Genomic DNA, 24,768 nt, shown 5'->3' with positions numbered 1-24,768 from the left:
CACAGCAGGCTCAAAGTAGTATGGGTTCTCATCAACGCCAGTCTAGTACTACCAGGGGACCCCGTGGTTCGTGCTATGGTTGCGGGTTGATGGGCCATATCCGAAAGCTTTGCCCTAATGGTCAACAGGGTTCGATAGCTCATCTGTCACCATATATAGCTACTACTTTGGTTGCACCACCCCCACCTAGGGGTTATGGGTCCCACAGTGGGCGTAATGTAGGAAAGGTTCCGCAGACAACAACTACATCCTAGGGAACTCGTCCTCGTTTCTATGCCATGCCTACTCGCCCTACTGCGGAGGCTTCAGATGTTGTTGTCACAGGTATACTATACCTTTTGTACTCTAGATGCTTATGCTCATATGGACCCCAGATCTACTTTTTCCTATGTTACTCCGTACTTTGCTTTGGATTTTGGGATAGAGCCAGAACAACTACTTGAACCATTTTCTGTGTCGACTCCGGTGGGAGATTCTGTTATTGCCTCACGCGTCTATAAGGGTTGTGTGATTATAATTCAAGATTGAGATACTACGACAGACCTCATTGAGCTAGAAATGGTTGACTTTGATGTGATCATGGGGTTTGATTGGTTATACAAGTGTTATGCCATTCTTGATTGTCGTGCTAAAGTGGTCAAGTTTGAGTTTCCTAATCAGGCAGTTCGTGAGTGGAAAGGCAATATTGCTAAGCCTCGAGGTAAATTTAATTCATACTTTAAGGTGAAGAAGATGATCACGAAGGGATGTCTTTATCATTTAGTCAGAGCCACTGACACAACTGCGGAGGTAGCAAGCATTCAGTCTGTGCCAGTTATTAATGAGTTTCCTGATATTTTCCTGATGAGCTTCCGAGTATTCCACCAGATCGGGTCATTGACTTTGGGATAGATGTGGTGCCAGATACCCGGCCAATATCTATTCCCCCGTACCGAATGGCTCCAGCTGAGTTAAGAGAATTGAAGGAATAATTGAAAGATTTATTGGATAAAGGGTTTATTAGACCTAGTGTATCTCCTTAGGGTGCACCAGTGTTGTTTGTAAAAAAAAAAGGATGGTTCTTTGAGGATGTGTATTGACTACAGGCAACTTAACAAGGTGACCATCAAGAATAGGTATCCATTACCTAGAATAGATTACTTGTTTAACCAGTTGCAAGGGACGAAGTACTTCTCGAAGATTGATTTAAGGTCGGGGTATCATCAGTTGAAAATTCGAGAGAAGGATATTCCCAAAATGGCTTTTTGGACCCGCTACGGGCATTATGAATTTTTGGTTATGTCATTTGGGCTAACAAATACACCCACGGTTTTTATGGATCTAATGAATCGGGATTTCAAACAATTTTTTGACATGTTCGTGATTGTTTTTATTGATGACATATTAGTCTATTCGCGAAGTCAAGAGGATCATACCAATCATTTGAGAATAGTGTTGCAGACACTTTTGGAGCAAGAGTTATATGCCAAATTCTCTAAGTGTGAATTTTGGCTCGAATTCGTAGCATTCTTGGGTCATGTGGTATCTCGTTAAAGTATTAAAGTTGATCCTCAAAAGATTGAAGCGGTTAAGAGTTGGCCTAGACCAACTACACCGACGGAGATCTGTAGTTTCTTGGGATTAGCTGGCAACTATCGGTGGTTTGTTGAAGGATTTTCTACTCTTGGATATCTGTTAACCAAGTTGACGCAGAAAGCAATGAAGTTTCAGTGGTCGGATGCTTGTGAGAGAAGGTTTAAAGAGTTGAAAGCTAGATTGACTACGACGACGGTGTTGACATTGCCAATAGGTTTGGGTAACTTTGTGGTTTACTGTGAGGCCTCTAGAGTTGGGTTGGGTTGTGTCTTGATGCAGAAAGGTAAGGTTATCGCTTATGCTTCTAGACAGTTGAATATCCATGAGAAGAACTATCCGACCCATGACTTGGAACTTGCAGCGGTGGTATTTGCTTTGAAAATTTGGTGGCATTATTTGTATGGTGTGCACTATGAAGTATATACTGACCATAAAATCTTGCAATATATATTCAAGTAGAAAGAATTAAACTTTAGGCAAATGAGATGGCTAGAACTATTGAAGGATTATGATTTAAGCATTCATTACCATCTGAGAAAGGCGAATGTGGTAGCCGACGTGCTAAGCCGAAAGTCAGGAGGTACTTTTGCACATTTACCGATAGCTAAATACATTGTCACTTGTGCCATAGCATGTTCCTTTCTTATTGAGCGTGTCAAGGCTAAGCAATTTGAAGATCCAAATCTGGTGAATATTCGAAATGGTGTACAATCTAAAGATTCCATGCATTTTCTCTTGACGAGGATGGGGTGTTGAAGATGAATGGTCGCTTGTGCGTGCCAGATGTTGATGGAATTCGTAATAAAATTGTGGCTAAGGTACACAGCTTGAGATATTTTATACATCTAGGGTCCAAAATAATGTACAAGGACTTGAGGGAGATCTATTGATGGAATCGAATGAAGGAAAACGTTTCGAACTTCGTCGCTAGATGTTTAAATTGCTAACAAGTAAAAGCTGAGCATCAAAGACCTGGTGGGTTGGATCAGAATATTGAGATTCCACTTTGGAAGTGGGATATGATCAATATGGACTTTGTGGTAGGTTTGCCTCACACTCGCTTGAAACATGACTCTATTTAGGTGATTGTAGACCGACTTATGAAGTCGGCGCATTTCTTACCGGTAAAGCTGACTGACACAGCACCACAGTATGCTAAGTTGTACTTGAAAGAAATTTTCAAACTTTATGGTATTCCAGTTTCCATTATATCTGATAGAGGGGCCCTGTTTACTGCTCACTTTTGGCAGTCCTTTCAAGAAGAATTGGGTACAAGTGTCAATTTGAGTACAACTTTTCATCCTCAAACTGACAGACATGCTGAGAGGACTATTCAGACGCTTGAGGATATGTTGCGAGCTTGTGTCCTTGATTTTGGTGGTAATTGAGATGAACACTTACCTCTGATTGAATTTGCCTATACTAATAGCTATCAAGGTAGTATCTAGATGGCTCCCTATGAGGCTTTGTACGGACGACTTTGTAGATCACATATTGGATGGTTTAAGCCAACTGAGGTAGGACTACTTGGTCCCGATCTTTTACATAATGCCTTAGATAAGGTGGCTTTGATTCAACAACGGCTTAAGATCGCTCATAGCCGACAAAAAAGCTATACAGATGTACATCGATGTAAGTTGGAGTTTAAAGAGGGTGATCAAGTGTTCTTGAAGGTATCGCCAATGAAGGGCGTTATGAGATTTGGGAAGAAGGAAAAGCTAAGTCCTAGATTCATTGGTCCATATCGAATCTTGAAAAGGATTGGTGAAGTAGCCTACAAGCTGGAGTTACCTGCATCGATGACTTTGGTTCATCATGTTTTTCATGTATCAATGCTACGGGGGTATGTGCATGATCCTGCTCACATCATCTCACTAGAGGTAGTAGAAATAAATGACGGCTTGACTTACGAGGAAGAACCAAAGATTCTTGATAGGCAAGTCCGTAGGTTGAGGACTAAAGACATAGCTTCAGTTAAAGTGTTATAGAGAAATCATGGCATCGAAGAAGCTACTTGGGAGGCCGGGGAGGATATGAAAATCCAATACCCCCACTTGTTCGCAACTTCAAGTATGACTATTTCCTAGAAATTTCGAGTTTGGAGTTTATCATGCTTTAATTCCATGGAGTGAGTGAGTAATTTACTTATCGTACTTATGAGCTAGGATTCAGTGCGATTTTAGGATATAATTGATTCATTTATTGCTCATGGTTGTTATACTTGTCTCATGGTAATGGATTTTATTATTGTGATGTCGAGAGAGGCTTACTAATGGTGTTTGGAGGTATTTAAAGCCATGACGGCATTTACTGATGTAGTTATGATGAGTAGAGCCATTAGTGCCTTTTATATTGTACTCTTGTGGCTCGTTGTCAGGCTGAAATTTTTGGATAGGCCTATAAACAAAGAAAACTCTAGCGAAAGTTTTAGAAATTTGGAGAGTTAGTCAAATTTCGAAGCTTTAAGAATTAGGGAGTAAGGAAAGTCTTGGAGAATCTTGGAGATCATGCCTTTTGGACTTTAACACGACCAAGGATTTACATTCGAGGATGAATGATTCTAAGTGGGGAAGAATGTAAAGTCCCGTAAATTTTTATAATTAATAGGACTAATTTTGAGTTTGAGAATGCAGTGTAATTAAACTCGAGCTACATGGTTATTTGAATGGAACGAAGTTATTAGAATACTTAAAAATAATTATTTTATCAAAGAATGAGTGTTGGATTAATGGTAATTAAGAAGCTTATTAATAACTCTGGAAAGGAAAATATTAATGTCACAAAGATGAAGGTTTAGACAAATGTTTGAGTTTTTTTGGAGTGGATGGGATAGATTTACATTATGGGACCCAAGAAATTAATTATTAAATACCATAAAATTAAATAATACACAAAGGAACAAAAGTTTTAGTGGTGGCAAATAATTGTGAAAAGATTAAAAAAATTCAAAAACTTGAGATGGACATAGTGACTAAACAAATGAAATGAGGCAAAGCTCATCACGTAAGCAGTGAACTGCATTGAAGGCGTCAAACCCGGCGTCCAAATTTTCTGAATGAGAAGGACGCGCGATGGAGACGCAACACATCCTTTATGGCTTCAATCTGTTGAATGTTTTTAAAGGCTATTACGGGGGAGGGTTGTGCTATTATTTGGGAGTTGGTTCTTAAAGAATTAGAGAGAGAGAAGGGAGCTCTCTACCATTAATACTTCTTCAAGGTAAGAATTTAATGTCCTTCTTGGTTTATTTGGTCCACTAAATACATCTCTTAACTCTCTAATTACATGAAAATTATAGATCTTTGAAGAAAATCTCAAGAGCACTTCAAGAACACAAATCTTGAAACTTATAGGGTTTGACAAAGAGGTAATTTCTTCACTCTAATCTTATGTACTATACTCTATGGACGTAGTAGAGTATATTTATGAAGTTATATTTGTATTTAAAAATCTATTCATAAAATCCTAGAAGCTAGTCCTGAAATTGAAGAGTTGGTTGGTAGGGATGATAAATAGTATTGGGTCTTGTTTGAACGATGTTATTTTGAGTTTCTAGTGGAACGAATAGATCCCATAAGAAGTTTAATGAATGAGTTGGAGTTAAAATTCAAGGATTAACCTTCAAATGATGAAATGAGGATTTTTGCTAAACTTATGAAATTGGACTTTAAGTGTTAGACACTTAATTGGCTTAGTTGGTATTGTTGTGACGCGCTATTGAATTATCATATATGTAGATTTTTACTCGTGGGCATTATTGGATAAATTGGGGTAAGGTTGGAAGAAATTTGAGGTACGTTGAAACTTATTACCCTCTGAGCTTTTCTCCAAACTCATATCATAACACGATTAAATTGAGTTTCTAAATATGAGTCCTAGCTTGTGGGGACGAGCGAGTTGGGATTGTGTCATTTCTTGCATCATAAAAAATTTAAGTGCTATGAATATTATTTTCTTGAAATATTATTCAAATTTTAAAAATAAATAAATGAGGAATAGTACTTATAATATTTTGAAATGGAAATATATGAGTTATGAAATATCTTGGATTTAACTATTCTCAAATAGTTTATTTGGCTACGAATATCGTCATTGATAAATATAAAGGTTTTGGGAGTTACTTAAGTTCACCGAGATTGACCTTAGATACTTTTCATCATTAGGTCATGAAACTACACATGCCGGTATAGGTGTAGAACCTACTTTACAGTTGGAAACTATGACAGAGTACTTCCCATTAGGGGGTACTATTGTGCTACTTTATTAGCATGACTGAGTCAATTCATGCGACACAATGATGAGACGACCTGAGCAAGTAGGGTATATGATACTTGCCGCTAGATACATAACCTAGTTGAGCTCCTTTCGTGTCGGTGATGGTATAATGCTCCCGGTAAATGAAAAATTTTACATGATTTGCAAAGATTAAAGCTAAAGGAAGACTTTGAAATATATTTTACCACATTATTTTATTTTATTTTCTAAATTGTTAATTGATATGAAGGCTTCTTTCTTATATCAATTGTTATTGCATATCTTATATCTTCTTAATTTTTATCCTACTTTCTTTTGGGGAACGATTTATGATTTGTACTAGGCATGTGGAGCTTAGGCCTTTCGGTCATATTTCCATTTTTGTTTTCAGGGACTGGACCTGAGCAGCTTGGACCGCGTGGTTATGGCAGCTCTACATTTTCTGTTGATGCTTTTGGTGAGACACCACACTCGTACCGTGGAGAATTATTTATATTATTATCCTTTTGATCCATCGGGTTATATTTTGGTTGGCTATTTCATTACGTATCATAGAGATTCCATAGACAATAGTAGTATTCATTTTGGGTTATAATCATATGGTTAATCATATGGCATGCATGAATGAAACTTTCTTTTATCTTTATGAAGTTCTCTTTCAAAGAAAAATATTTATTTAAAGATATTATTTATGTCTTATTTTATATTTTAAAATGATTGTACTTGAAGAGGCTTTCGCATCCTCCTGTAAGGCACATAGGTGAGTATTAATCTATGGGATGGTTCACTCGGGTCGGGTAGAGTACCGAGTGTCGGTCACGTGATTTTAGGGTGTGACATATAGTATGAATACAACTGACCCCATGTACTCAATAAGTAACAAACCTAACCTTAGGTTGAAAGTAGTGACGAGCTAGGACAAAGGTCGGAGTCCAACACAAATAGTCAACAACAGTTCATAGCAACATAATAAAAGTGATGAAAGAAGTAACTCAGAGACATATTGCTTAGATCATTTAGACTTCCAAAAAATAGGCATGCTTTTCAAGTATATCAGTGAAAACCTGAATCTTTTACCGAAATCACCAAAATATGAGTACGTTTGTAAAACTATGATTTTTCCCAAAACTTTCAACAGATAACTGTTTCAATTTCAAATGGCATGAGGAAAATACATCTCTATGCCTACATGTCAATGTGTATGTGAAGTCATGAATGATGTAATATCGTTCAGCATGAGGAAAATGCATCTCTATGCATGTATGTCAAGTGTGCATGTCGAATGCAATGCAACTCAGTGATAAAACCATATGCATACTCTTAGAGTATCAATTCACTCAGTTCTCCCATTCACTCAGTCCTCACAATCACTCAGTCCTCCCAATCACTTGGCACTCGCACTCGCACTTAGTAGGTAGTTGAGCTCACTTGGGGTGTACAGACTCCGGAGGGGCTCCTTCAACCCAAGTGCTATAACAAGCCAATCATGGCATAAAACAATAAAATATGTTGCGGCGTGCAGCCCGATCCTATCATAATCCTCACCATCAGGCCCTCGGCCTCACTCAGTCATCAATCTCTCCAGTCTCTAGGCTCACAATGTCATGAAAAATCAGACCAAAATGATGATGTGATGTATCAATAAATGGTAACAGAGACTGCGATATGATATGCAAATGAATGCATATGACTGAGTACATAATTGCAATGTAAGCAAATAACTCAACAGCAGAAATGACCTCAGTGGGTCCTAACAGGATAAGCATATAGCCTAGACATTAATAACATGGATCACAGCTCAATTACTCTAGTACGTGGAGATTTCATTGATGCAAATAAGATTGGGTAACTACACAGTACCACAAAAATAACCGAGTTACAATTCACACAGTGCACGCCCACACGCCCATCACCTAGCATGTGTGTCACCTCAACAACAAACATATATCACGTATATTCAGCGGTTCATACCCCCAGCACCAAGTTTAGAAGTGTTATTTACCTCGAACAAGCCAAATTCAATACCGAGAAAGCCAAGCGATGCTCCAAAAGTGTCATCCCACGTGTACCGACCTATGAACGGCTCGAAACTAGCCAAAAGAAACTCAAATACATCAAATAATGCCAAAGAAAACAAACCCAATCGATAAAGGTCGAATCTTTAATCAAAGCCCAAAAATCAACCCAAAAGTCCAACCTGGGCTCCCGCCTCGGAACTCGACAAAACTTATAAAATATGATAACCCATTCATTTACGAGTCCAACCATACTAGTTTCACTCAAATACGATTCCAAATCGATGTTCAAATCTCAAAAAATCACTCTATGAAGCTTTAAACTAAAACCTCTAATTTCTCTTTATAATTCATAATCCAATTACCAAAAACGAAGATAAAATCATGAAATAAAATCGCAGGAGAGTCAAGAATGCTTACCCCAAGTCACATGGTAAATTTCCTCCATAAAGTCATCCAAGCCGAGCTCCAAAAATCCCAAAATGAGAATAAAATGACCAACCCTCGAAAATATAGCTTCTACCCAACGATCTTCGCTTTTGCGAACTAAGGGCCGCTTCTGTGGCGTCGCTTTTGTGATAAAATTCACGCTTCTGCGATCAAAACTAACCAGTCGAACCCTCACACCTATGGAATAGTATCCTCTTTTACGACATCGCAGGTGCAAGCTCCTCTTTGCTCCTGCACAAGACCCTGCTTCTGCACCCAAACTCACCGCACTTGCGCCTTTATAGATGCAAAGAAACCTCCGCTTCTGCGGTTCCTGCTACCAGCAGCATTCCCGCCTCTGCGATTCCAATGCCATTTTTGCGGCTCCGCACCTGCGCCTATAGCTCTGCAGGTGCGGTCACACCAGAAGCCCAGCCACACTAGCCTAGCCAAAAATGATCCAAACGAACCGAGCCTCGTACGAAACTCCTCCGAGCCACTCGGGATCCCTTCTAAATATACCAACAAGTCCCGTAATATAACACGGACCTACTCGAGGCCTCAAATCACACATAACAACATCAAAACGATGAATCGCACTCAAATCAAACTTAATGAACCTTTGAACTTTCAACTTCCAAAACTCGCGCCGAAACATATCAAATCAACTCGGAATGAACTCACATTTTGCACACAAGTCCCAAATGACATAACGAAGCTATTAAAATTCTCGAAACCACAATCTGAATCCAATATCAGCAAAGTCAACTCCCGGTCAAACTTATGAACTTTCCAAACCTTCAAATTTCCAACGTTCTCCAATTAGCACCGAATTTTTCTAGAAATATTCAAATGCAAGTCCGGGTATATGCCCGAGTCCAAAATCACCATCCAAACCTAACGGATCCCTCAAAACTTCGTTCTAGGGTCAAATTCACAAAAGTCAAACTTGGTAACCTCTTCCAACTTAAAGCTTAAATCATGAAATTCATTCTTCCAAATCGATTCTGAATACCTGAAAACCAAAGCCAATGATTCACATAAGTCATAATACATCATACGGAGCTACTCATGCCCGCAAACTACCGATCGAAGTGCAAATTCTCAAAATGACCGATCAGGTTGTTACAATACACCATTGTATTTCGCCTTGATTATAGTTGATACATATTGTATTCGTATGCAGGTTGTATTCGAATACAGTTGATGCAGGTTATTTTCGTTGCTCGAACGAATACAATTTTTATTGCTCGAACGAATACAATTGATATAGGTTGTATTCATTGCGCGAACGAATACAATTTTCATTGCTCGAACGAATACAATTGATATAGGTTGTATTCGCTGCGTGAACGAATACAATCAATTGTATGCGTTGCATGTTTGAATACAAGTGATACAATGTTACTAGGCAAACTATAGTTACTAGGCTCTAAACTATAGTGGTTTATGAAAAGTCCTCATCAAAAATTTAAATGAGGGATCTTTGCATAAATAGCCATTCAAATTTACTGTTTATTATAAACTAAAACTATTTTAAAATATTATTTTCTATAACTACCTTTTATATTTTATAGTAAAATAGGGATTTATGGTATACACTACCATTGAGTCGTAAAATAAGCTATTTAAGTTTTTTTTTCTCTCTCTTTCTTTCAGTTACGATTCTCTCTCAAAATCTCAGGCAAAAAGTTCCTTCTTTCTCTCTTGTCCTTCTCTCTCTCTCTCTCTTCCTTCTCTCTCTCTCTCTTCCTTCTCTCTCTTCAAGCAAAATACCTGCTTCTGATCTTGAATTCTCTAGCAGAATCCTCTAGGGTTACTGCAATTAAAAATACTTCTACAAGTTCAGTCAATCTACAGTGTGTACACCAACATGGACGTTGGATGAATAATAAGGCAGAAGTTCTTAAAACGATGAATCATCAATTTTTACATAACTATGAATCAGAATCGCCGGTGTCATCATCCACTATTGGCTCATCCTCTAAGGCGAACAGATCTGGCCATGGCTACGCCGGAGAAGATTTGAGGGTTGGGTTTTTCATCATCTCAATTTTTAGTTTTAATACAATGTATAGAGTATTTTTCTTGGCCGAAAAATACCATCTCCGACAAATTTTTTCTCTCTACTTTGTTATTTAGTCACATACAATGATACAAATACATTATATTTTGTACAAATCCACTCAAATATATTATATTTTTGTATAAATACATTATTTTTAGCATGTATTTATGTATTCTGAAGGTCTGCTTTTAAATTACATCCGAATATCACTGTGTTTTTGTGATTTTTTGTTGTTTGAATACAGTCGAATTGAATGCGTAAATTGAATACAATGTATAATTGTGAATATCTGTGAATTAAATACAATGTATACAATCGAATTGAACAGAACGGTATACAACATATTTTCTTAATTTTTCGTTGTTTGAATACAATTGAATTCAATATAGTGAAATTGATTACAATTCAATATTGCGCTTTCCGTTATAAAACATCCGTAATCACTATTTTTTAGGCGGATTACCTCATTATATTTATAAATACATTCGCGCGAATACATAAAATACATAATTAAACATCTGTAATCCCTATTTTTTTACCTCACTGTATTTATAAATACAATCGCGCGAATACATGAAATACAACATAATAGCAGTAAAATTATGTAGAATTAATTTTGTTGTGTTAAATTAGGAGTGATACACGCTAATTGATCCTCTTTCCGTTATTAAATAGTTGGACTCCCCTACTTTTTAGGCGAATTCAGTTATTGTATTCATGAATACAGTAACGCGAATATATATACAAAAACTATATATTTTTTTCACTATTATTTTAAGAGTGACTATACAATATTTTTTTCACGTTGTTGTGCAGCCTTTTATACATGGACTAAAGGTTAGACTCTAACTTGGGTTTAGTAGGTGGTGTTTATAAATTATAATCATAACTTAAACTTTTGTTTTCGGAACATTAAAATTTGGGTACTGTAAGGGATGATAGATGATGCATTTTGCTTTTGACAAATGTGTGCTTTCGAGCTTGCGAGTTTTTATTTTCTATTATTTAAATTTTTTGTTGTTCAACCGTCCCTTAAACTTTTGGCAACTAATTCAATTTCTTTTCGGATAGGCTCATTAAGGAAGTAAAACGTTTCCCCGTTGAAAATTTTCCAGTTATTTGCATTAGAAAATGTTTAATTGATGATTTTCCTGGATGCATTTTCCTATCATATCTTTTCTCTTTGATTTTAATTGTTGGGTTGTTTGACTTATAAAATTTTGAATTGCTGCATAGTATGTAAAATTTCACATAAAAAAGTTCAAACTTCATGACGTGTTCACTTGTAAAGTTCGAATTCCAGGTGAAAAAATATTGGAGTATGAACTGTGACTATTTTGCAATTACTTCATTATAATTTTAAGCTGTGACTGTTTTCGGTCACTTTATAAATACTGGATATATTTTTATCATTGGCCCTAAATGTGGCTTTTTGTCAAAATCATCCGAAGGTATACGGATGCAAAAACGAAGAGATTTGGGCTGGGTAGGTTGGCCCAATCCATCATCTCCCTTTTTTCAATTTCCAACTTTTTCTTATGTTTCTAGGACATCAAATAAGAGAGGGATTTTTTTGTATATGTACAAAATTAGAATAATATTTACTCGATTTAGCTAGATTTTTATATTTACAAAAAGTAACTAAAACCTTTTACAAAATATTTATAAATCCTATCAAAAGCTACAATCTATACACAACTTGAATAGTATAATTTTTTGTTGTACAAACTCCAGTCAAAAACTACAAATTTTTTGTATAGAATTCTATTTAAAAAAAGGGTACAATTTACATACAACTTGCATATAATTAGTATACAATGATGTTAGTTGTACATATTTTCTATGTCATTTGTACACAACATACAAATATATACAATTTATTTATGTCGTCTTCTTCGAGTTTTAATATGAATTTTAACCAAAGTCAAATTGAATCTTTACCAAGTTCCCTCAGAATTGAGATATGTACTTCAAAGAATAGTAACACTCAACCAAATAAATAGTAACAATTTTGTAAAATCCAATTTTCAAAGCTTTATTATTTTGAATGTTGTATAAGCTACATCACCCTTCGAGCATTTAGAAGAATTTTCATATTATATTGCCTTAATTGCTTCTTTTTTATCTCAAACTTCTTAATTCAATACTGATTCTAGTGTTTTTGCACTTGCCTATTAGTATAGATGTAAGATTGATTTTCACTTAAGCTTTAATTTCAGGATCCCGATCAACAAATGGGAAAGAGGGATACTTATTTATCACTAATTAGTATATAACTAGTTAATTATGTATAAGAATGTAATTAAGTGATAACCTTTCTACTAGCTCGGTAAATTCTCCTCTTTAAAGGAAAAAGATAAATTACATTTATAGTAAATATTCTTAAAACAGAAGGCAGCTAATTATTAATATCATGTTAAGAAGATTTATATTTTTGTGCATATCACAGGTTGGTTGTACATTTTGGGTTCGACTTTTTATTCCCTCCAAAATAGATAAAATGGATTTACAAATGAAAAAGGACTTTGAATCTCAAGAAAGGCTGATAATATGGCGCAACTTTAAAGCATGTAACTTTTTCTGTCTAAGAAAATAACTCCATTAAAGTAAGAGAGAAAATCGTTGCGCCTATCACTAATGAAGTGGGTGAAAATCAATAAATACAAGATAATTTTCTCATCTGCTAAACTATTAACTGATAGAAGATTACAGATATCGAATGAAATAGTCAAAGTGTCTGATAATTAATTAACACGATCTCCATAATTTAAAAAATTAAAGTAAAATGAGTACCATTATAGGTAGGAGCTAGCTAGTTAAATGGAAAATAAGATAATTGAATGCACTGGATATTGTTTTTCAATGAAAAATAGAAAGAAGGGAGGGTGCAAAAGGAATGTTAATCTAGGCAAGTTTAAGGGAACAATCAATTATTATATAGTAGTGAGTACACTATTTATTAATATTATTGCCCACTTGGTACATAATTCCCGGGCCAATTACGTTTTAAGGACAAGTTATACTGTTCTACATTGGTAATCACATTTACCCCTCCATTTTATAGAGGATTTTATTATTATATATTCAACGGTAAAGAGACAACAATGATATCATCCAAACTTAAGCAAAAATGATTAAGAATTAAGCAATTTCATCAATTCCAATAAATAACGGTTATATATACTTAGCCTGCTATATTAAACAATTAATTTCATTGATATTTGAGCCCCTAAGATTAATTAGAAAGTTGCATAGAGAATTAAGATCTTGTGATTAATATAATAAAATATGATCTGAATTGCATAAAGTAGTAGTCTCATTTACATATTCACTGCATCCATATGCTTACACAAACTCACACATATCTATAATTAATTAAACATATCATAGTATTTTTCACTTATACCACTTGAGGTTTCAATAATTACATCTTCACTTGTGGCATTAAAATTTCCATAACTTTTACTTTGTGACACTATGAGCAGCCTAAAATTAGTGTGGAATGTCTAAAATTCTATAAATTTAAAAATAAATTTCAAGCCGGTAAATAATGCAGATAAGTAAATATTTGTGTTTCTTTTTTTCTTTCTTTTTTTGTTAATCTTGGAATTCAAGAAATATTAGCATAATTTTGTAGCATGGGTAAAGATAGATATATGACTAGTAAATATGCCTCCACCCATTGTTTACATTCATCGGGGCGGACCTAGAGCATTGACTACGGGTTCTCGGAAATCCAGTAATTTTTGCATAGAACTTATATTTATATTAAGAAATTCACTAAATATTTGTAAATACCTAACTGTGAACCCAGATATTATTGCATATTAATTTGAAATTACGGTAGGAACTCATAAGTTTCAAATCCTGGATCCGCCTCTGACATTCACCCATACTCATGTAAGACAGTGACGAAGTTAGAATAGATTCACGATCGAGCATTCAAAAAAACAAGAATAAATAGAGTTATATAAATGCATATTACTAATCCATTCTCTCAATTAAGAACTTACATCGTCTAAATTCTGAATTCGTCACTATTTCTTGAGCTTAAAACATTCAAACAATGCATGCATGTGTAAATGGAAGATTTGCACAATTAAGAACAACAATAACATATTCAGTGTAATCTCACATAATAGGGTATGAGGAGGATAGTTATACATAAACTTTATCCCTACCTTCTGAAGGTAAAAAAATTATTTTTAATAGAACCCAACTCAAAAAAAATATAAGCACAACGGTAATAAAAAAAAAATATGATAAAGCCAATTTGTACAATTTAGAAGAAAATCGAAATTTTAAGTTACATTAGGTTGTTTGTGTAGTGGGGGAGAGAAGGTGCATGTGAGGGAAGATATCAAAGATGAGAAGGGGGTGGCTTTTTGCAGATTGGTTTCGATTCCCAAGCATAGTGGAAATGAAAAGAAAAGAAAGGGAAGCAAAGCACTCTCTGCAATTAATATTTTATACTATATAGTAATAATGACCATCTGTCAAACACTATGAAGCATCATCTCTTTTTACCATCACTTTCACTTTTGTCCCTCTCAATATTTCATTTATTCTCCCTAATAAATGATAATTTGCCCAATCAGAATACATCCCCACTCGAACAAGAGAAAAGAAAGGGAAACAAAAAGAAGAAGAAAAAAATGAAAAGATCAAAATTGTAGGGGAAAAAGCGAGATAATATTACCCCCATAATGAATATGCAGCAATGAAAATTTAAAAATAAGCAGATTGTTGTTGTTGCAGTTGACATATTATCGCCAAAGTAATGTATGGTCACGGGTGGTCAATTAAATATTTTTACTAAAATATTATATTATATGTATCAAAAAATATTACTTGTTATTAATTATAAAATAGAGTTTGAACACCCTTGCATAGTCCGCTGGCAAAGAGTATTCAATATTTGAACGCCCTTATTAAATTTTCTGTCTTCACTACTGATCGCCATATATTTAATTGAATCCGAGTTAAATGGGAGATTTGTATACTGGTAAAATCGGGGCTCACGCTGTTATTCCCGCCATGGTGGAGCAAGCATATTCATGTTTGTGGAGCAAGCACATTCATGGTGGGAAGAGCATTAGGCGGCTGATATCCGTTACAAATGCGGACAATCGATCATTTGACCAAATCCGAAGCCGAAGCCGACCGAGCGACGACGACGACGGTGCGAGGCTTGCTTTCTTCTTAACTCTTTAAGAGCTACAAGAAGAGCAATTATATATATACCCACCAAAAATCTTTTCTTCTTCCAATATGGGACAATGTCTCATTGTCAAGAGGGAGAAACTTAAAATTTTACTCAAAAATTTTATTTTCCCTCCATTTCCCATTCACCCTCATTTTAAGACTATTTCATCTTAAAAAATAAAACCTCAACACACGCACACCCCAATTTTTCCGGTGAGATAAATGAAGCAAGGGTATGAATACACGGGATCGAAATCGAAGTTGGGAACTTCTTATATCAAGGCCCGAATGGAATGCTCGCCATCGGACTTGATAAAATGACGCATCCCGGACCCGGGATGAGTTCTGAAATTTCGGGAAGCGCATGAACGGTTGTAGGCGACAAATAGAGGGGCGTGATATCTGGAACCAACCGGATATCACGGTGTGAATCTCATTCGATGGCGATTATAGATTAGTAATTAACGAGAGAAGGATTTTTAACTTTTTTAAACTTGTACTAAGGGTGAAAGTCACCTCTTATATAAAAGGAAAATTTTTCTTTGATAAAGAATATTGTAACACGCAAATCAAAGCAATATAAATTCATCTTTATGCTTTCTAGCTATTGAAAAGTTCTTATTTTATTGTCGCTCTTCATATACATTTGGCTTCGAACCAAGGAATCCAATCGAGGGCGGAATTACTGTTCAACCCAAATTCGAGCCCGGCTGTAAACATCACAATTGGTTTGGTTATTCATTTTATATTTAATTCGTTCATCTAGCGTTCTTAATTATTTGTGTTGAATACATCCACATACCCTTAAAATCGCATATAAATTTAATTGTTATCCGTTTTAAGGGTAAACAAGATTATAAATTTAAAGAAGTTTTTTTTTCTCCTATTTCTGCTTTCAAAGTCTGTCCTTTTTCCCCTCAAGAAGGTAAATAGATGTTATTCATGTTTTCTTTAACATGTTTAGCTAATATTGCTAATTAACTCTATGTACCTTAATCTAATCAGGCTTAATAGGAAAAAAATTAATAAACCTGTATGGCTTTAGTTAACAAGTGTTGGTCAGAATTTTTATGGAATTAAAACGTGTATTATGTCTGAAACGCTACTGTATGACTTTAGCAATTTGGGTTATTTTGTTATGCACCAAAATATATTATAATCTAAATGCAAGTCGAATTCAGAAAACGACTCTAAAAATTCCAATTGATACTTGAAAAATGATTGACAGATTTTAAAAAATGTACATATTGTTGGAACATGTCAATATTCACTAACTATCAAAACAAATGATTGCAAAATAAAAATTTGTAGTAGCCACACTACTTACCTAGTCTGTAGCTCTAGATCCAGAGAATAAAGTTATCACTTAATTATAGGATGATTCTGACTATCATATAACATAGTAATAAATTAAATTAAATTAAATTAAACTCTCCCATAGAACGAACCTCTAAATCCATTAATAAGTTGTATTTGATTTTTCACCCAGTGTTTGGTATTTATATTAGAGTTCGATTAATTAATTCAGATTCATACATAAAAGTTTTACATTGAGATTAAAGCGCCCATAATAAAAATGACTCCATATTTATAGGTCGTACCCGACACTTCTAGTTAAATATGAAGAATTATTTACCACTCCACCGCCAACTCTTATTAGCATTATATAAGTTTGATGATTGAGAATTAATACGTTCACTCAATCTGATGATTTAAATTTTAAAAGTAATTTTTGATGGTTGAATCTAAAACAAGTTTAATTTACAAATTCATTTCACACAATATTTATAAAATATTGTGCAAGAGAACGTGCACGTACCTTCGTTATTTTCATACACAAATTATGTACTTGCAATCTCTCATCTTGCCCTCTCTGCTACCTTATAAATTTAAATTGAAGATGAAACGGAAGGAGAAATTGGTTAAATATAATTATTTACAATTTAAGGAGAAAAAAAATAATTTTAAAAATATCTCTTGTGTGTAAAAAATAAGATCTTTTGTAAAAAAAATACAAAATTAATTCATCATATAAGAGCACTAAAAAGAAAAAGAATAATAGGGTCTAATGGGTAAAAAGTGGGGACTAAAAAAGAAAAGAGAAGAGGGCAAAAAGAAAAATCACGTGAAAAGTTAGAGCAAGATCTAGCAGAAAAACATACTAATGGGATGTTCATGCAATGTCATGTGCAAATCCATTGACTCTTTTCATTGTTACATACATTTTTATTTTTAAAATATAAATATAGTCATGTGCATATATCTTATCTTGTGCTTTTGGAAACTTAATTATAACATTCATTAACTGGCTTTATAAGGGTAATTGAAAGTGATAATGATTTTTTAGAGTTGTTTTAGTTCATTGTATCAACCCATTGACAAACATGAGAACTTTTCACATGGTTTTATTTTGCTTTTTGTTAGTTGTATTTACTCTTTCTTTTATTTTCTATTGTCCTTTTCTTTACTTCGTATATATTAATAGTTTTTCGAGAATTCAACATATTCTCAATTAAAATTTTCTATAGTTTCTTAAAGTTTTAGATTATTTAAATTGGGTTGGTCTATATATAGGCAAAATATGCATGGATGACGTAGTCAAAAAGTTATGATAAATGACACATTACAGGAAAGATAATTGCAAATAGATTTTGATGATGATACCACATAAACACAAAGTTTGAGATAGCTTAATGATATTAAAATTATTATACCTTTATTTTATTTTATTTTATTTTTTGCATAGATTTTTCAAATTCTTTATGATTTTTCTAGATTTCAAATTACATCACTATATTTTTAAGAATTTCTAATCAATTCAGTAGAAGAACCAAATAGATGTTCAGAAATCGAAGTGAAATGAAAACCTCAATTTATAATATTTTTTTGAAACGCTTCAAACTAAAACTTTTGACAAAATTGTCCACTTATGTCACACAATGTTGTTTTTCATGATCAAACTTCACGTTTGATTATAATTCTCAAATAGGTAATATGGAATATTTCATCAATCTAGCCATTTCTATATATAGCATTCTCAATATAATTTCTAATTTTTATGCTTCATTTGTTAAAATTGGATTGCAACAGAAATAATTTGTATTACAAAATTTAAAATATTGCAAAAAATGCGCCAGAGGTGTATTAATTTTTTTTTCTAAATTGAGAATGCTAAATTAAATTCTTAACAATTTTTTTTCCATTTCATAAAGTGTGGAGCCTGTTTTAAAATATAAAATAATTCTTTTTGAAGATAAATTAGAAAACATATAGGTAATACAAAGAATATGTGTATTTAATCAAGGGGATAAGATAATTATAAGAGACAGAGAGTCACAGGGAGGGAGGGTAGCATAGTCTTCAATGTGGTCCAACTACTAAAACCTAGAAAGAGGAATCAATTATCCCAATTTTATTCTCATGATTGATTGGGCATTTCCCAAATTCAATTCAAACCAATGAACCTATTTTTCTTCATTAAAAATTATGTAAGTAAATATTTTCTGTGAATTCTGATTTCTCAGAGGCATATGGAAGTTGGACTGTATCTAACTTGGGGCACATTTCCCTTTGAACATCTTATTCAATTCTTTTCAACAGTCAAACAACTTGGTTGTCTCGCACAACATGTTCTTTTTAAATAATAATTCATGCATCCGAGTCGGTTTACCGCCGTCTCGTCTATTTGGTTTTCAATCCGTCGAACTAGGATCGGACTACATTTAGATTCGCGTCGAAAAGTCACATATTGAAGGTAAAATGCTCTCTAACAAAGGTGACTTCATACTCAGGGGTCGAACCTAAGATCTATGATGAATGAGGCATCTTGTCTATTTCAATGGGTATCGATTAGGGTTAGATTGCGTGCACTTTTGATATTTGGCTATAATTTTATATTTTTAGTACATTACTTACCTTATATTTTGGTCATGTAATAATTAATTGTCTGGTGTTTAAGCTTAATTAAGTTGTTTTTATGTGTAACCATTTCAATGCATAAAGAAATGAAAGTTGCATAAGTTGAAGACACAAAAAAAGAACACGAAAAGAAGAAAATCGGAGCAAGTCAAAGGCACCTAGTCCCATACTAGGCCTCTCCTCGCTTAAGGTGAGGCGAGGCGAGGCGAGGCGAGGCCTGGTATCAACTGTTTCGACTAGTATCAATGGTGTGTAGCTCACCATAAGCCGGGCGAAACCTAGTCCGTAGCTCGCCATAAGCCAACTTCAACTATTCAGACTGGTATCAATTGTCTTCCGCCCGTGTAGATATATATAGAACAAGTTTGCCTACAATAACTTACTATAACAATAACAACAACAAATTCAGTGAAATCCAATAAGTAGGATCTGGAGAGAGTAGTGTGTACACAGACGTTACTTCTATCTTAAGAAGATATAAAGACTGTTTTTCGGTAGACCCTCGGCTCATCTATAACAACTTAGATAGATGGAAATATATTACTTATTATATTTTATCTCTTCCAAAATTCAAAACTTTGATCTTTCATGGTTGATGGCTACCTCATTGACATGTTATCACAAATTAAATAATATTGGAAGTATAATTTTTTTTTTACAAAATGTATTTAATTCAATTCTTTTTTACCTCTCAGCTTCTAGAAAATAAAATGTTTTTGCAAATGTGACTCCAACTCTAACCGATCGGTTATAAATAGAGGCAATTTTTTTCAGTAGTCTAACCTCTCTAGTCGTGAAAATACAAACAAAGGCCCTCTTGTCACTTGCCTTCTTGTGTTAGATTATGTTTTTCAATTCGATAGTATAATAAATGTGATAAGATTATATTTGCTTCTTGTATAATCAAATTAATATAAAGATTCGATCCCAAGCATTGAGCAAGTTTTAATTTGATTGTTACTTTTTGAGAAATGAAAGGCTTCAAATTGCTTATCCATAGATCCCATGAAGCAGGAATTATTTCAGTTTTATCAAGAAAAAAAAAATGAAAAATTATATCGGAATCTATATTTAATTAAGGAATAACACTTCTTGACAAATAGACATGTTAATGTATTAATTTTTAATTGAGGAACAACACTTCTTGACAAATAGACATTTGCATCTCTTACACCACCTGCATATTCATTTTCTAAACCTTAGAAAGGTTTCCAAAAAAAAAAATGCTTCTAAGCCTTATTATATTTAAATTTTCTGACACAATCAATTTGGAACTTAAATAATCCTTCGTCCTTAACTAGAGTTTCGGATTCGAATCATAAAAATGAAAAAAACACTGTTAAAAAATATGAATCAGCAACAGTTAAATTTTGTAGCTAAATAGAAAAATATGTCATTAATCCTATTTAGCGACGGATTGGCGATAAATTATCGAGAAATTCTGTTAGTTACGAGCAATATAGCGATAGATTAGCGACGGAGTTCATAGCTAATTCAAATTTTTTTGTAGTGAAAGTTCTGATAGAGAGTCTTCCTCCTTTAATAAGTCTTATATATGCGGCACAAATTTAAATTAGTGGGCACCAATAAAGATATCAAGTACTAAATGAACGAAAAAAGGTAAAGTGGGGGCACTTCCGACCTTTTCTTTGTTATTTTTTTAGGATTTTCTTTTTTGAACAATAAGGATAATATATTAATTCTATTCTATCATGATTCAGTGTAGAGTTAGCAAGAAACAATTATTACCCAACATTGAAACAGACAAAAGGGGTGAATTTAATAAGGTAGAAATTGGATTTTGGTATAAGGCTATATGTATGTGTCGATTGGTTAATAGAGTCTAGAGTATTGATCTATGTAAAATTAATAAAAAATTAAATAGGTACAGAGGGGAATGGGAATATCCAGTTAGGTTATTAGGAAATTTGTGTAGGATATGGTCGGTGAAGAACATGGGAACTTCACTCCGTAAAAGTTTTATTTTATTACAGTCAAAGGTAATAATATCTTTATTTACTTTGGATTTTGCAACATAATTTTACAGTCAGATGGTAAATGGTGACTAGGGGGAATCACTAGAAATGAACAGAAATATTTGATATTTAAAATATTTATTTTATACTATATTAAAAGTACGAATACCCCTAACGAAATATTATTTGTCCTTTTTACCCTTTAAAAATAAACTTTACATTAAAAAAATTGTAATTTAATTATTATCCTACTATATAGGAATTTAAATTTTTTATTATTAAATTTTTCCTTATTTGAATTACGTAAAAGGTCCTAATATTAAGGACTTTAAAGTAAAAATTATTTGGGAAAATAGAAGTAATATTACGTTTCTTTTCCTTGTATATCTGACAACAATTTCAATGGAAATATATTTCACATTCATTCTTCTTATATTGGGGAACTTATAATTCTAATAAGATATACTACTAAAAGTAAAAGATTTGGTGCCTAACTAAATATATATTTTAATTGTTAAATATAATTTTTAAATATTACAAAAATTGACAAAGAGAATAATATATTGTTCAAATAGGAAAAAAGATTGAAAATAATTTGTATCTTCTATCATCTGCACGTACCTATATCACTAAATATATATATTTTAAAAATTACGTAAATATTATTAAATAATGTGTTTGAGTTATTGAATAAATATTAAAAATTATAAATTCCTAAAAATAACGAATGTTAATCTCATTAAGCTAGCTCTGTCAATAATTTTAAAAATATTTACATAATTTTAAAAAAAAATTATTGATATAGGTACACGTGCAAAGCGCGTACCCTAATACTAGTAAATAAAAAAATTGTAAATTGTAGCCCTAGTTGGGCTTACACCTGGGAAACTTTTTCTTCTCTTTTACAAGTTTAAGTTAAGGGTTGATTGTTTTGGATAAAAAAATTTGGATAAAATATAAAATTGACTAGTCGTCGAAATTAATTACATTCTCTAATCAAACAGTATATAAAGTACACACACACACACACACACACACACACACACACACACACACATATATATATATATATATATATATATATATATATATATATATATATATATATATATATATATATATATTTATATAACAATACTTTAGAACGACTAAAATATATATTTCTCTAAACAAATTGAGAATGGATGACTTTGCTACGATCTTTTTCTCATATTTCTGTTTTTGATGAGATACAAATATACTACACTATGTTACGGGGAATGATGGGGTGATTGACATTCCTCTATTCTTAATGTCACGAGTTCAAGTCTTAAAAGTAAAAAAATCTTTGTAGGGAGCATTCTACCCTTTTAGTGAACTTGAGCATGCACATTTTATCAAAAGCCATGTCAAATGCTTAAGAGAAAAAAAATGAATGTAACATTACGGTATATACTTACCTGCATTGGGTGTTTACACCAAACTATAATAATTTATCATGGTTAAATAATTTTATTAGGTAAAAATATATATTAATTAACCATGATTATGTAATATGAATTTATTTGTAAACACATGACAAATCTATTGGTTTGGTGCAAAAACCCGATATGGACAAGTTTTTACCACTACCACTAGTCCTGCCAATCTTTGATATGCTAAATAAACATTGATCTACTTTAGAGAGGGAAAATATTTCATTATTTATTATTTTACTTCTCCTATGTCATTACTCTATGCTATTACAATCTGATGGTCAAATAATTTTTTAAAATTATTACTTTTCAAAAGTTTTAAAGAAATCTTTTACTTATAAATTATGATTTAAATAATTCGTATTATAATGCTTATAAATTGAAAATTTACTTTTAAATAAATTCAATATTTCAGTTCATACTGAAATTTAATTACATTAGGTACGCATGCCAAATCCTACTATACTTTATGAGACACGGAAAAACGGAGTAAATTTCATGAGTGACCATTAAACTTTGTGTTCAATACGCAAAAGTCATTTTTCTTTTCTTTTTTTTGTTATGTAAAAATCATTCAACTGTCACGACCCGGAATTCCCACCTTAAGGACTGTGATGGCGCCTAATATTCCACTCGCTAGGCAAGCCAGCGTTAGAGTAAATCTAAGCTATTTTTAAACAATTTCAGTAATTAAAACCAATTAAACTGAAATAAAACTAGAATAAAGTGCGAAAAGGCATAACAACCAAAATATCTAAGTACAATCCCGGATTTGGTGTCACCACTGCACGAGCTACTAGAGGTTCTATAAATAGAGTCTGAAATAAATACAACTATTTCGAATGAAATGAACGATAAAAGAGGAAAGGGGAAGGGGACTTCAAGGTCTGCGGACGTCAGAAGATCTACCTCAAGTCTCCGAAGGTGATAATCCGAGCTAGTGCACCTCACGTACACCTAGGACTAGTACCAAAATCTGCACAAGAAGTGCAGAGTATAGTATGAGTACAACTGACCCAATGTACTCCATAAGTGTCGAGCCTAACCTCGATAAGGTAGTAACGAGGCTATGATAGGACATTAACGTAATTAAACATGTACAAACATAGATATATGTACCAAACATCAATAAAATACAGATTTAATATGTACAGTTGGGAGGGGACATGTGAAAGGGGAACAAGATATGATAACTACAACAGGAATGACAACACCAGACAACCAAATAAATCATCAACCAACAAAGGCGGATAAACATACTGAATAATGATGGTACGGCATCACCCATCGGGCTTTTACTCTCAACCTTACCATGAAATGATGACATAAGTAGAATGAAATGGCACGACATCACCCTTCGTGCTTTTACTCTCGATTTTCCCATTTAACAATGAATAATCGATATATATGGCACAACATCATTCTTCGTGTTTTATCTCTCTTCCTCACTATGTATTAATTAGTAAATAAAACAATAAAATGGCACGACATCACCCTTCGTACTTTAACGCTTTCTCTTACCATGTAGTAATGAATATAAAAATTCGGGAGATAGATAATACAAGAATATACATTACGTCAATAATGATCCCAAGATGCCAAACCTCAACTTCCAAAATACTCAACCATCACAGTTAATCCATAAATACGGAAGGAACGATTAAGTAAGTAAAATCTAATCAAAGTATGGGTGTCATAATTAAAGAGGCAATAAATCACAAGAAAACAAGTTCTACCCGTATGCTTTAACCTAATAACAATGCATACGTACTCGTCACCTCACATATACATTGTACCCATACATTAAACACGTAACAATTAGGCAAACAAGTCCTAATCCCTCAAGTCAAGGTTAACCACGATACTTACCTCGC

General features: G+C 33.4%; 1 protein-coding gene and 1 long non-coding RNA gene across 2 annotated transcripts; both read left to right on the top strand.

Moving 5' to 3' along the window:
• The first annotated feature begins 558 nt into the window (after positions 1-558).
• LOC142163823 (uncharacterized) lies at positions 559-2,963 on the top strand. Its single transcript, XM_075220967.1, has 5 exons — positions 559-855; positions 1,558-1,992; positions 2,094-2,155; positions 2,294-2,393; positions 2,658-2,963. The coding sequence occupies exons 1-5, from the start codon at positions 559-561 to the stop codon at positions 2,961-2,963; spliced, it is 1,200 nt and encodes a 399-aa protein (XP_075077068.1).
• A 1,635-nt stretch (positions 2,964-4,598) lies between these two features.
• LOC142164356 (uncharacterized) lies at positions 4,599-6,500 on the top strand. Its single transcript, XR_012695134.1, has 3 exons — positions 4,599-4,794; positions 4,874-4,942; positions 6,221-6,500. It is a non-coding gene; the product is annotated as an uncharacterized LOC142164356 (long non-coding RNA).
• Positions 6,501-24,768: the final 18,268 nt, after the last annotated feature.

The sequence above is a fragment of the Nicotiana tabacum genome, chromosome 9 (genome assembly GCF_000715075.1).
Source record: "Nicotiana tabacum cultivar K326 chromosome 9, ASM71507v2, whole genome shotgun sequence".
In the NCBI taxonomy this organism is placed as follows: Eukaryota; Viridiplantae; Streptophyta; class Magnoliopsida; order Solanales; family Solanaceae; genus Nicotiana; species Nicotiana tabacum.
This window is presented reverse-complemented; position numbering and strand designations above follow the sequence as displayed.

Excerpts from the sequence above, each read along its gene's own strand:
- LOC142163823 (XM_075220967.1), top strand. The coding sequence starts at position 559 with ATGGTTGACTTTGATGTGATCATGGGGTTTGATTGGTTATACAAGTGT. Across the intron at positions 856-1,557 it reads TTTTCCTGATGAGCTTCCGA|ATTGAAGCGGTTAAGAGTTG; the intron begins GTATTCCACCAG and ends GATCCTCAAAAG. Across the intron at positions 2,394-2,657 it reads GTAATAAAATTGTGGCTAAG|GTGATTGTAGACCGACTTAT; the intron begins GTACACAGCTTG and ends GACTCTATTTAG.